This window comes from Pinus tabuliformis, chromosome 6 (assembly GCF_031772625.1).
Source record: "Pinus tabuliformis cultivar Carrire ecotype Pingquan chromosome 6, CPIR1, whole genome shotgun sequence".
NCBI classification, from domain to species: domain Eukaryota; kingdom Viridiplantae; phylum Streptophyta; class Pinopsida; order Pinales; family Pinaceae; genus Pinus; species Pinus tabuliformis.
The window spans coordinates 67,144,422-67,157,234 of NC_142292.1; the positions used below are offsets into that span (position 1 = coordinate 67,144,422).

Below are 12,813 nucleotides of genomic sequence, written 5' to 3' on the forward strand. Positions count from 1 at the left end.
TTGGTCTTTAGGATTTTTGACCTATTCAGATCCATTTGGATACTCCAAACCTCTAGATACATCCAAATCCAAGCCTAATTCTCAATCAATTTATTCATCCCTTTGGATAGCCAAATATCAGAAACTCTAGAAAATCTATTTAAATAAGCTGCCAAACATCCAAACTCTCAAATTACATGTCAACCTTGTCCCATTGGTGCAACATAATTTGTCACATCAACTCCTTGGCACCTTAGTGCAATGTCATTCAATCATGTCCTTTGTGCCACATCGACATGACATGTCGACTACCACGCCACTGTCCACATGGATGTCACATAACACTCATGTGGTTTGTCTAGATGTGATTTGGATTTGGTTTTTTCATAGAAGTTTATCGTTTATGGTTGTCCAAATTTTCAAATCCCTTGTCATAGATAAGACAGTGTGGGAATTATCCCCCAACAATGGATACAAATTTTTTACTGATGTTGGGCACATCAATGTCAAGGTTCTTCCACTCTATGTTCCATCACTATGGGTTTCACCATCTAGGCTTTTCATAGAGTCCATTTATAAGAAATTCTAGATGTTCGAATATATGGATATTCAAATATTAAAAACATCCCCACTTCCCCACTAAAAAACTATAAATGCTCTAGATGTCTATATATATGAAACATCCCTACACCTTCGCTAGCATTTTGACAAGGAAAAATGCTTAATTATCTAGATTTCCGGATAATGGGGACATTCGCTCTTGAAGGGCCTTTGCCCCCTTTATCCATTTACTTGGTAGCCTTCAGTCATATCCCCCCATTGGTCCATGTGACCAGGGGCCAGGGCTTAAAATTCTAATCCCCAAAATTTCAGGGGTCAACCGCAAAATTCTAAGGGTCAAGGCTTATATTTCCAATCCCCAAAATTCCAAGGATTGATCAATGAAGTTCTAAGGATTGATCAATGAAGTTCAGTCCTGATGATGAGTCTTGGTCTAGGCTCGAAACGTCGACAAATAAAAATGATGAACACTGTGGAATATCCGAATTCAGTCTCTTAGATTCCAAGCTTCCGACAAAGTTTTTCAATCTGCTTTAAGGACTAAATTCTGATTGTGATAAGGAAATTCTTTTTGTAAGACTTTTGAAGGTACTAAAATTTTCAACAACATCTAAAAGCATATAATTCATTGCCCAAACCAAACAACTTCTCAAAGAAGTCAGAGGTGGCAATGCTCAAATCCTCAACCTCACCCAACTGAATGAGATTCTACCCACTCCTTTGGGGTTGTGAATTTTACACTTCACACTTCAAACACTTAGAAACAAATAGGCCATCATTTTGGCTTATCTCTTGAGGGAACAAAGTCCCTGTGACTTATTAACAACATAATAATTAAAACACACCTATGCACACATATACACATATATATTCATACACTTAACAGGTATGTGACAACATAGAGCTCCAGTAAACTTACAACAAAATTCCAAGGCTGTCCAAACCAAGGCATTCACCCTACCCCTCCAAAGTCTCAAATCAAGGAGGACCTCCCAATCCTCTCATTCCTAACATGGATACAACACATCTATTCAATTCCATGGCTAGCCTAACAAAGGCCACACATGTTAACAAATACAGAAAGAGCCTTGGAGACCAATTCAACTTTTACATTCTACTTCACAAAATCATACATCTCATAACTATCACAGATGACATACATCAAATAATACCTATGCACGTGGAATTCATTCATATAACCAAGATAATTAAACATTTTTTTAGTTAGTCATTACAAACAATCTCAGTGACCCAACATAGAGACATTCTTGAAACTTTGATGAATAATAACATTTCATTAAAAGAGAAATAATTCATTTATTTGAGTCACTTAAACGTTGCTCAAAACCATCAAAGGGAGAGGCACTCTCCACCCAATCATATGCTTAACTACACTATAGTTTTCATTTCACTGGCTAACCTCAAGGCAGATTTGATGCCTCAAGAGCAAGAATCACTCGGGTATTGACAAGGTTCAATGTAGGGTAGAGAACCCAATTCTCCTTATACACATAAATTAGTATCCTGCCTTTCAACCTTTTAAGCAAGGGTCTATTGACACTCACAACATTGACACCATGGACTTGCATAGCATAAACAAAGTCCTTTGATTTAACAATTCCTCAATACTTGCACCCACGCGGGAAAATGTTTCTCCTTTCGTGGGTTCTTTGGTTCATACACAAACACACTTCTCTGTCTCTTTGCTCCTGAGCACACTCACAGGCTCTATGCAACAACAATCTTCTTCGCTCTCTCTATCTAACTGCACTTTGTTTGCACAAGAATTTAGCGTCCCAATCTTGGATTACATGGTCAATTTATAAGCCTCTAAATGGGTACATTGCCCATATCCTTGGAGCAATTTAATACCACCCTCATTCTTTTTTCACACTCACTGGCAGTTGGTATTGCAACTACCAATTTGAATTATAGAAAATAGGGAAAAGTGGGTATTAAATTAAGGGTAAAACAATAAACTTCCCCATTCCCCCTCATAGTTTCCTCTCAACCATCAGGATCCATGTAGGCTTATCTTTTCTTTAGCGTTTCACAATATATTAAAAATAAATGCATATTACATCAAATAAAGTTGATCAAGATATTCATGTTAGCCATTTCCAACATTATAAGTTAAAATTTTAATTATAATCTTTGGGGTTTAAAAAGGGATATAACAAAAACCATGGTTTAGAAAGCAGGATAAGGATATGAAAAGGATTTGCAGTAGATTCAACAATAACAATAAGGACAAATGCAATCAAGTATGTAGTAAATAAGGTAGAGTATTAACTATGTGCATATAGAGAGATCAATGATACATTTACATAAAAACAAACATTGAGAAGAACAATTGAATGCTATTTTTTTTTAAACCATGGTGAATAGGTAACTCATTGAAGTAATTTAGGCAAGATCCATAATCAAACCTTTCGGTTGCCACTATAACACCAAGAATATATTTAATAGCTTGCAAGCTAAATATACCAATAACTTATGGCTTAGCAAGTGCCGAGACAAAGATTAATGATACATTTACATAAAAACAAACATTGGGAAGAACAATTGAATGTTTTTTTTTTTTTTTTAACCATGGTGAATACGTAACTCATTGAAGTAATTTAGGTAAGATCCATAATCAAACCTTTCGGTTTCCACTATAACACCAAGAGTATATTCAATAGCTTGCAAGCTATATATACCAATAACTTATGGCTTAGCAAGTGCCTAGACATCTCAACTCCATCAGAATGGACTTTATCCTAGTAGTTAAAGTCCATTGAAATTGAACCCAAGCGAATAAGAGAACAAACCAAACTCAGAATGGACTTTATCCTAGTAGTTAAAGTCCATTGAAATTGAACCCAACCGAATAAGAGAACAAACCAAACTCCCAACCGCTTAAACTTTTTAAATAAAGAAAGAGCAATTATTCATTGAATAAATGATGAAAATACTTATTAAAAAAAAATCTTCAATCTAATTAACAATTTTTCCAATACATTAAAAGGATCCTGAACCCTTCACGAAGCGATGCACAATAAGGAATGTGATTGTGAATGCCATTCTATACGGAGTCCTCTATTGAGGCAGAGGAATTGCCCATACGGCCAAAAGTGACCGGAATCCGGGAAAAAAATTCAAAAAATATTGTAAAGGCAGTGTTTGAATCATATTTTTTATGGTGGAAATAAATTCAACACCATCAAAAATTTCTAAAACACCTTCAAAAATTTCTAAAACACCTAAAATTATAAAGTTTGACCATTTTTACCATGACCGGAATTTCCATACTTCCATAACTTAGGGAAAAAAAAGAAAAAGAAAAAAAAAAAAGCATATAATTTATCCGGAATATCCATAACTTAGGCCAAAAAGCATATAATTTGATTGGATAAATATGGCATGACTTCCTCGTGTGCGCCGATGTATCATCTCCCCAAAAAAGATGGTGGATTTCGTACGCATGTGACCACTAGCCTATCCCCAAAAGATGGTGGACCTCGTAGCATGTGACCACGAGCCTATTATGGCGGTGGTGGGTAACGACCCTGATCCACGTGGAATGCTAAATCGAAGAGTCCTTACAACTCAAAATTTTCTCTCCTACGGTTTCCAAGCCTCCAGCTACTAGCCTCGGCCCTAGGTTCAGACCGAACCTGGAAGCACACGATATAAGTCACTCAATCCCTCTCGAAGGATTTGGCATTTTTATTTTAGAAGAGGAGAGAAAAACAGAGAGGCACGAGCAGTTGGGGTTTTGCGTCGCCAGGGCCTGCTTCGAATTCGTTAGAGGTACGGTTGGCTTCCTCTTTCATCATATTTTCACTCTACTTCTTAGAAGCGTTCGTACGGGATTGCGAGGATTCAAAATATCACTGATTGATTTACTTGAAACCCTATTTTGTTTTTCTTTCGTATGCTTCTTTTAAACTCTGAAAGAGCTAGTGACAATTTTCTGTAAGCATCGACGTGAGCATACATAGTTGATGCTCAGTTTGTGTTTCCTCAGATATGGATAAGCACCGCTGTTATCTCTCAGGTGTTGTTTTTTAAAGCTTTTTGTATATCTTATGGCGATTTTTTGGGGTTTTATCTTTTCCTTGATCTTGGGTGGGAGTATAAAAAGATTTTAAGGAATTATTCCTTTTGTCTAGATTTACCCTTATTGGGCGATCGTGCCCTTTTCCAGTCTGGCAATATTACAATCAATGTAGCTGGCTTAGAGCACTCGAAATTGGAATCTTTCTATGAGACCCGGAAAGTGGGTCTATCAATTTAGCTGAAGTTTTCTTGGACTTTTACCCTGCTCTAACTGCAACACAAGCACACATACAGCTTACGAGGGAGATATCATGCCAACAGGGAGATCAGAACCCTGGTGGCACAATAAGCTTGCTCATCTGTCACCAACCCAGCAAGTCCTTGCTGATTACTCTTTCCATTTCCAAAGAAGCCCTCCTTTCCCCGTTCTAGCCTTTGCAATCTATGATTATGCTTACAAAAGCATATTATAAGACACCACCAGGAGGTATATACTCCACTAAAGTTGTCCAGTACTCGCACTTTGGGATACATTCTCCACGCTTTGAACAAGTTCTTGAAAGCTGTCGGTGTTATATGTTCCATTAAGGTGGGTCAGGACTTGCAACTGGAAGACCTGGCCTCGTCTGCTTAAGCAGGTGAAGGGAGAGGGCTGGGCATATGTCTCTCAGGGAGAATTGCACTTTGGTGGGAGCAGTTAGCCTTTTGCTTTGCCATTAAACAAGGCCTCTGTGGGCGTGATTTGTTTTTGTTTGTTTGTTGAAATTTTGATTTTTTGAAATGTCCATTTGTTAATGAATTCAACCTAGATATTTACATGGCCTTGTTTGATATCATACATTGCATCCACGGGCTATCAGTCTCGCCGAGATTACCACCCGATCATAGATGCTGAAAGACGGCAACATATTTGGGAGGGTTATGGACCCAGGTTTCTTTGTTTTCTGTTGCGTAACTTAGCTTTTTATTCAGTCAAACACCTACTAAAAAGTAATCTGGTATCCAACAAGGTTGTCTGTGACATTAAGTACTTCCTTTTAGAGGCGCTGATATTAGAGTCTTATTTAAGGAAAGCCATACAGGCGTGGAGGAAGATTTCAACATGCCTTGTTTACATAGCTTGAATTGACAAAGTGAACATTTTATTTTTTGGAAAACCACGAGAAATTTTGTTTTCCATTTTTTCCATACGAACAGTTTGATTAAATATTCTGGACTGAGTAGCTAATACTACATATAAGTTCTCATCTTTTCCTTTCCCCTTTTTTTGTTAATTCTGTCTTTTTTGTTAATTAGTTTCTTTAATTGTGTTCCATCTTTATTCTATATTTTTATTTATATGTATATTTATACAACAAGAATACATTACCAGATTCCCACGGCATTCATTCATAAGTGATTTTAAACCCCTTATATGATAGAAGATAGAGGTGTATATCGAGAAATTCCTCATACAACGGTTGCATGAGCAATTTCAGGGCCAGCTTGAAGTTTCAAGCCATAATTTCACAGAAATACTTACTTTCTTGACCAGTTCTAGTTTTAAAAGAAATGTTGTGATTTGAAGATAAGTATAGAATGCCTGCTGAACCCCCCTTTCTAATTTTTAAAGAAATATTGTGATAGAAATTAGAATGCCTCCTGAACCTCCCTTGGGAGAATTTCTCTTTGATGCACCATAAAAAAAGTCATGGAATGTTCTTATTTATTGCCATTTTCTTTGCACGTGAGATTGTTTTTTCCTACACTTGTGGGTAAATATTAAAATATTTAAGAACTGGATAGCACAATTGAGAGGAAGTCTCTATACTTGTGGGTAAATATTAAAATATTTAAGAACTGGATAGCACAATTGAGAGGAAGTCTCTATATTTTCTTCTTATCTTACACTTTTCATTGTTATTTGCTTTTCCCAATGCCTAGATTGTTTTTCCGAAAGTTTTGAACTTTGTGGCTTCATTTTGATTTCTTAGTTCCTAAGGTATTCATTTTTGATTTCTCAGTTGGCTCAAGGAATTACTACTTATATTGTTCTCGTCTATTTTTCTTAGTTGGCTCAAGAAAATACTACACATATTTTTTTTTTTCTAATCAATTTTTTCTTTATATTATTAATTTAAATTATTGCTGGTTTATCAATTGAGATACATTGTTATTTCTTACCTATATTTGTTTTTTCCAAGAAGTTTTGGGTTCACTCATTTCACTTTCACGGACTCGAGAATGCTGATTAGTTATTTGGATTTCTATTTTTTATTTCTTAGCTGCTCTATCTGTTTTGCTTGCTTTGAAATGTTTATTTTGTTTTGTTATTGTAACAATGATAGCTTACTCATTTCCTATCTTGTATGTCCTGGCACCCTGTTTTCACCAGTACAAGCTATTCTTGCCGCATGCCTCTGTAAACCTGCTGATCTGTTTCAAAATTTAGTGTGCTCATTATGTGCCTGAAGTCTTTGCCTGGATTAAGTTGTAACACAGTTCTTTGATGTCACGTTTAGTCCTTTTTTCTTGAATTTTTGTCAATTTTTTGCATGCAAAAGCATGTTTAATCAGGTCAAATGGCATTTGGTCTTGATTGTTTTCCCTTATAGCAAAGGAGCTCATGGAGCAAGGACGTCAGCCATGGAGCTTTCAGCCATGGAGCTCGTGGCGCTTTATTCGGACCAAAACTGTCCTTGGTTTGACCTATGGCATGTTCCATTTCTATCTAATGCACTCCAAGTGGATGGAGAAGCTTCTTCTCTAATTGTGAATTATTTTTTGGGGCTTGATGGAAAATTGAATTTGACAATGAATGTTTGCTTTGCAGCATATTTTAGATCTTATATCTGGTTCTTTCTTGAGGGTAGTTGTAATCAGCACGACTATCATCCCTAGAAAACTACAATGAGAAGATCAAACAGCACAATTTATGTTGGCAATCTTCCTGGTGACATACGTGAGAGTGAGATTGAAGATCTGTTTTACAAGGTGTGTTCACATTACTAACTCGATATCTCTCGTATTCCTGATCATTTACACAAAATGGTTAACTCAACGAGATTATGCCAGTTATGCTTTGCAATGTTTGTTTTGCAAGAGGAAAATGATAGTGTTGATATTGTCTTTTAATTTCATTCATTAAAATGGATGGCAGATATTCTAACATGCTGATTTTTAATCCCGTGTTACTTTTTGTTTGAAGTATGGACGAATCATAGACATTGATTTGAAGTTGCCACCACGTCCACCCGGTTATTGTTTCATTGAGGTACGTATAATATAGTCATACTAAGCCAGATTAAAAGGTAAGGCAGAGTCAAATGACGTGTTTATGACTTTATATCATCCCTTATATTCGTGAGATGTTTAGGTTTTATATCATTATGTAACGATGTATCTCAGATCGTAAACTAGAAGTCAAGGCAATGTTAATTAGTAAAATTTCTAGGGGATGTATGTGGCTATGAACTCTTATTGGCACATAGATTAAATAAATATGATTTCAAATAGACTATCAAAGGGAGTACTGCCCTAACCCTTGGAAGTAGGGAAGTTCAAAACTTGAGGAATCAAAATTGAATGAGAGATATTATATTCAAAGCATTTACAGAGTTGTCTGCATTCAATTGCATTTCTTCTAAAGAAAAATGTCCTTGGATTTGAGTAACGGCTTAGTTGAAGATAATTATCATATGTTGTTTTGCCAGTTTGATAATTCTCGAGATGCAGAGGATGCAATCAGAGGCAGAGATGGCTACAAATTTGATGGACATAGACTCCGGGTACAATTTTTAAGCACTTTGGTTTTGTTTTTGTTGTTGTACCATAAATTATGCCTGTAGTTCTGTTATTGGAATGTGTTGTCCTTTGGAATATTTTAATTTGTCAGTTTCCTTTTGCATTGCACTGCAGGTTGAGAGGGCTCATGGAGGGCGAGCATCATCTGTTGAAGCGTATGGTAGCTACTCTAGTGGTAGTCATTCGAGTGGTTTGTATAGGCGTACTGGATACAGAGGTATCTATCAGGACGTGGGAGTTATTCTATATGGTTGTAATGGTATTCCTTCACAAAAAATGTGACCAAAACTTATTTTGTCTTTGCAGTTATTGTGCATGGACTACCTAGCTCTGCATCATGGCAAGATTTGAAGGTTTATAAGTGATTTTTAAGAACCTTTTTTTTCCCAATTTTCTGTGAAAAAGGTTTCCAACATAACTTGAGGATGACCTGGTTTATTATAGTACTTTTTTGCTGACTTTCTGTTTGTAGGATCACATGCGCCGTGCTGGTGATGTGTGCTTTTCTCAAGTTTACCGCAAAGGCAGTGGTAATTTACTGATTTTAACCCGTGGAACATTCTACTTTCTAAAATGATGTCCAAAGATTACTGTTTTTCATGTTGTTCTGAACTAGCTTTTAAGGATAAGGGCCTTTCTGCCTTTGATTTAATTAAATTTCTTTAAGAATATCTAATGAAAGAATGCCTCCCAAATAAATATTTTAACAGGCACTGTGGGAGTTGTAGACTACACAAGCTACGAGGATATGAAATATGCTGTATGTATAAATTTTATTCTGTAATAGTATATTACATTTTGAAGACCTGCACGTTTGTAATGGTTATCTTTGGTTCTATTACACTTGAATATGGACAATGACTAATACTTGTAATTTCTGATCTTATTGCTATTTACAGATAAGAAAGCTTGATGATTCAGAGTTTCGCAATCCATTTTCTCGATCTTACATAAGGGTATTTCAAACTTTTTTCATAGTGTAGTTTTCATTGTCTGTTGAATTTGAAATTCAGATTAATGATAGACTGGCCTTATTGAACAAAGCTTGGTCACTTTTTCCAGGTTAAGGAAGATAAAGGACACCGCAGTAGTTATTCTAGAAGCCGCAGTCGAAGGTATATTATTTGGCAGCTAATATATTCTAGGCGTAATTAAGGTTTATTGATGGCATGAAGCACATTTTTTCTGCATCATTTTTCCATATTGAGCTTGTGTATTAAGAAATGGTTCGTAGTATATGATTGAAGCCTGGCATTTACATTCAAGGGTAGTTCATGTGCATGCGTTAATGATAAAGAGGTGATGTGCTTAAAAGCTGCATTGTTGCTGTTACAGCCGCAGTCCAAGCTATGACTATTACAGGCGAGGATGCCGAGGGCGCAGTTATTCTCGAAGTTACTCAAGAAGCTACAGCGAGAGAAGTGCCCGAAGTTATGATTCTCGTCAGAGTCGTAGTCGAAGGTATTCTTCATAATAATCTAAGAAAGCGGGGTATTTGGCTCTTTAAAAATTTTGGTAGTCTTTTATTAGTGTTTGTACTGTCATCATCAAATGAATCCCATCCTGATAATCTGGGTATTTGGCTCTTCAAAAAGTTTGGAAGTCTTTTATTAGGATTTGTACTGGCATCATTAAATGAATCTCATTTAATATTAGTTGTAGCAGCCGCTCTAGAAGCCTGTCTGTATATTCAAGATCACGATCCAGATCAGTCTCAAAAAGTGCATACTCTCCCAGTCGTAAATCTTACTCCCGTTCGATATCACGTTCACGCTCACGTTCCTTTTCCAGGTATTGTAGCGTATATCATTTATTTGTTGCTTTGACAGTGGATATGGCGGATTCTTAAAAATCTTCTCTATGTTACTCTCCATGCAGGTCTAGATCGAGGGCATATTCTTACAAGGTATGAGCATTTGATTTGCCTTCGGGATTCTTTTCTGCAGAGTGATTACTATCCTCGAAACAACGAGGCTTTTCATGACAGACAATCTTAGGATGTATATCTCATCTAATGCAATGGTGAATGTGTTTACAGAAATCGCTTTCTCGAAGCAGGAGCCGTAGTTTGAGCATACCCCATAATACTGAAAAGCGAAGCATTAGTGCATCTCCATCTCGGTCTCGGTCTCGGTCTCCTTCTCGCTCCCGCTCCCGCTCTCCGTCTCCCTCTCGCTCTCGCTCACGGTCACGTTCACCTTTGGTATGTGTGTGATAGCCCATCAGTTAGATGTGACACTGCTAACATACTAAATTTATCAGATTCATGGAATGTATAAATATTGCCTTGGTCTTGTACAGGAGAAGGCGAAGTCACGAAGCCGTAGTGAAGGCCCAAGTGTTCGAAGTCTTAGCCCGAGATCAGAAGATGTAATGGACTATTATGCTATCATTCTTTAGTTGTTTTATAACAAGGTTTCCGCGGTGGCTGTCTAATTGTAGTTTGTTTTATTTGGCATGGAATTCAGGACATATCTCCGAGGCGGGATTCTTCTTTATCTAAATGATGACCGGATATCACTGGATATTACATCCGTGAACAGGCAATTGTTAGATGACATCTAGGTTATAATGGTTGAAAAGACTGGTTTCAGTCGGTTGTGTTTTCAGATATCTGGACAGATGAATCAATTTTCAGCCGAAAGCTGTGCAATGTATTATGTATATTTTTAATTTATTTTTGGCTGGCAAACAACTTCGTACATGTGCTGTCCTTGCTTCATATCTATCTATTTATTTCTGGAATGGTCCTAATGGTTTATGGTTTTTCAACGACATATGTGACTGACTAATGCTGAGGGCAAAAGAATACGCGTTTCATTAGAGCTCAACAATTGAATAATATCTACTCCGTTCCATCAGAGGTCAACAATTGAATCATTTCATCTACTGCAGTATGTCTATTTTCTAGTTGGCACATATATATTCCTGAGCCTTTTTCGTTTTCGAATGATTAGATGTATTTTTTATGGAACATGTTTGAACTTTCTGGTACATCGATTCAATGCAAAAAGATCTCAGGCGGGACCATTTTTCTAAGTGAAATTAGTGTTATTTGTATTACTTGCGAATGGTGTTGCGTGTTTTTGTTCCTTACAAAGCAATAGCTAATTGGTTTAATGTTTTTGGGTTTACATGTTTTATTTTCCCAATTTCAAATTACAATGAATTTTTGTGTATGTAACTAATTTGTGTTTAATGGTTTAGGGTTTATATATTTTTTGGAATTTCATATTACAAGTATTTGGGTTCTGTTATCTGAAATGAGAGGGGATAGAGTCAACCTCGTGCTGTATCCAAAGCAAAAAAAAAGGTTTTAAAATTTATTATGATACTTTTCTGGCATTTTTCGCTTTTGCTATGCATTTTCTGGTTTTAAAATTATCCTGTTGAACAGACAAGTTTCTGATACACGACTGATAATGTTGACACTAATATTTGAATAGAATATAAATAGTGATCGGATTTTCTTGAAATGTCCATACCAATTTACTCTTTACCATTCTCCCATGTTGAGATTGAGATTTTGTTTGACATTGCCAGTTGCATCTTTGGATCATGGAGAGCATCTGTAAGAAGTGTTGTATAGAGCATGCTACCTACAAGGTTTGAAAGCTTGCGGTGAAGGCTTGCTCTATATAGAGCATCCTACCTAGTAACCAAGGATGTTGCTCGATAATTCTTAAGGATGTTGCGCGATAATTCTTCCTAAGTTTCAGCCTAAGTTTTAGCCCAATTTCCCCAGTGATGGGAATGTCAGTGTTTAAATATTTTAATATCAATTATAGATACATTATATATCATTTAGATACATTATATATATCATTTAAAAAAATATTGTTTGTTTTTATGGTTAATATTGTTTGTTTTTACGGTTAAAATGTTTATTTGGTCTTATATATATTCTATTTAACAATTAAAAAATGCATTTTTTGGTTTTAAAATTATCCTGTTGAACAGACAAGTTTCTGATACACGACTGATAATGTTGACACTAATATTTGAATAGAATATAAATAGTGATCGGATTTTCTTGAAATGTCCATACCAATTTACTCTTTACCATTCTCCCATGTTGAGATTGAGATTTTGTTTGACATTGCCAGTTGCATCTTTGGATCATGGAGAGCATCTGTAAGAAGTGTTGTATAGAGCATGCTACCTACAAGGTTTGAAAGCTTGCGGTGAAGGCTTGCTCTATATAGAGCATCCTACCTAGTAACCAAGGATGTTGCTCGATAATTCTTAAGGATGTTGCGCGATAATTCTTCTTAAGTTTCAGCCTAAGTTTTAGCCCAATTTCCCCAGTGATGGGAATGTCAGTGTTTAAATATTTTAATATCAATTATAGATACATTATATATCATTTAGATACATTATATATATCTTTAAAAAAAATATTGTTTGTTTTTATGGTTAATATTGTTTGTTTTTACGGTTAAAATG

General features: G+C 36.0%; 1 protein-coding gene across 5 annotated transcripts; it reads left to right on the forward strand.

The window, feature by feature from the left end:
- Nucleotides 1–4,181: 4,181 nt before the first annotated feature.
- Nucleotides 4,182–11,140, forward strand: LOC149257258 (serine/arginine-rich splicing factor SR30-like). 5 transcript variants are annotated; one of them, XM_089413851.1, is made up of 17 exons: nucleotides 4,182–4,335; nucleotides 7,179–7,277; nucleotides 7,397–7,557; nucleotides 7,772–7,837; nucleotides 8,277–8,351; nucleotides 8,482–8,584; nucleotides 8,674–8,720; nucleotides 8,840–8,897; nucleotides 9,078–9,127; nucleotides 9,267–9,323; nucleotides 9,430–9,482; nucleotides 9,703–9,828; nucleotides 10,024–10,158; nucleotides 10,246–10,273; nucleotides 10,406–10,570; nucleotides 10,669–10,737; nucleotides 10,836–11,140. In XM_089413851.1, the coding sequence occupies exons 3-17, from the start codon at nucleotides 7,474–7,476 to the stop codon at nucleotides 10,872–10,874; spliced, it is 1,155 nt and encodes a 384-aa protein (XP_089269977.1). In that variant the 5' UTR covers nucleotides 4,182–4,335; nucleotides 7,179–7,277; nucleotides 7,397–7,473; the 3' UTR covers nucleotides 10,875–11,140. The 5 variants fall into 5 exon arrangements, with proteins under 5 accessions (XP_089269977.1, XP_089269984.1, XP_089269970.1 ...); XM_089413858.1 differs by having other exon boundaries at nucleotides 10,033–10,158; XM_089413844.1 differs by having other exon boundaries at nucleotides 9,430–9,481; nucleotides 9,696–9,828.
- The last annotated feature ends 1,673 nt before the right edge of the window (nucleotides 11,141–12,813 follow it).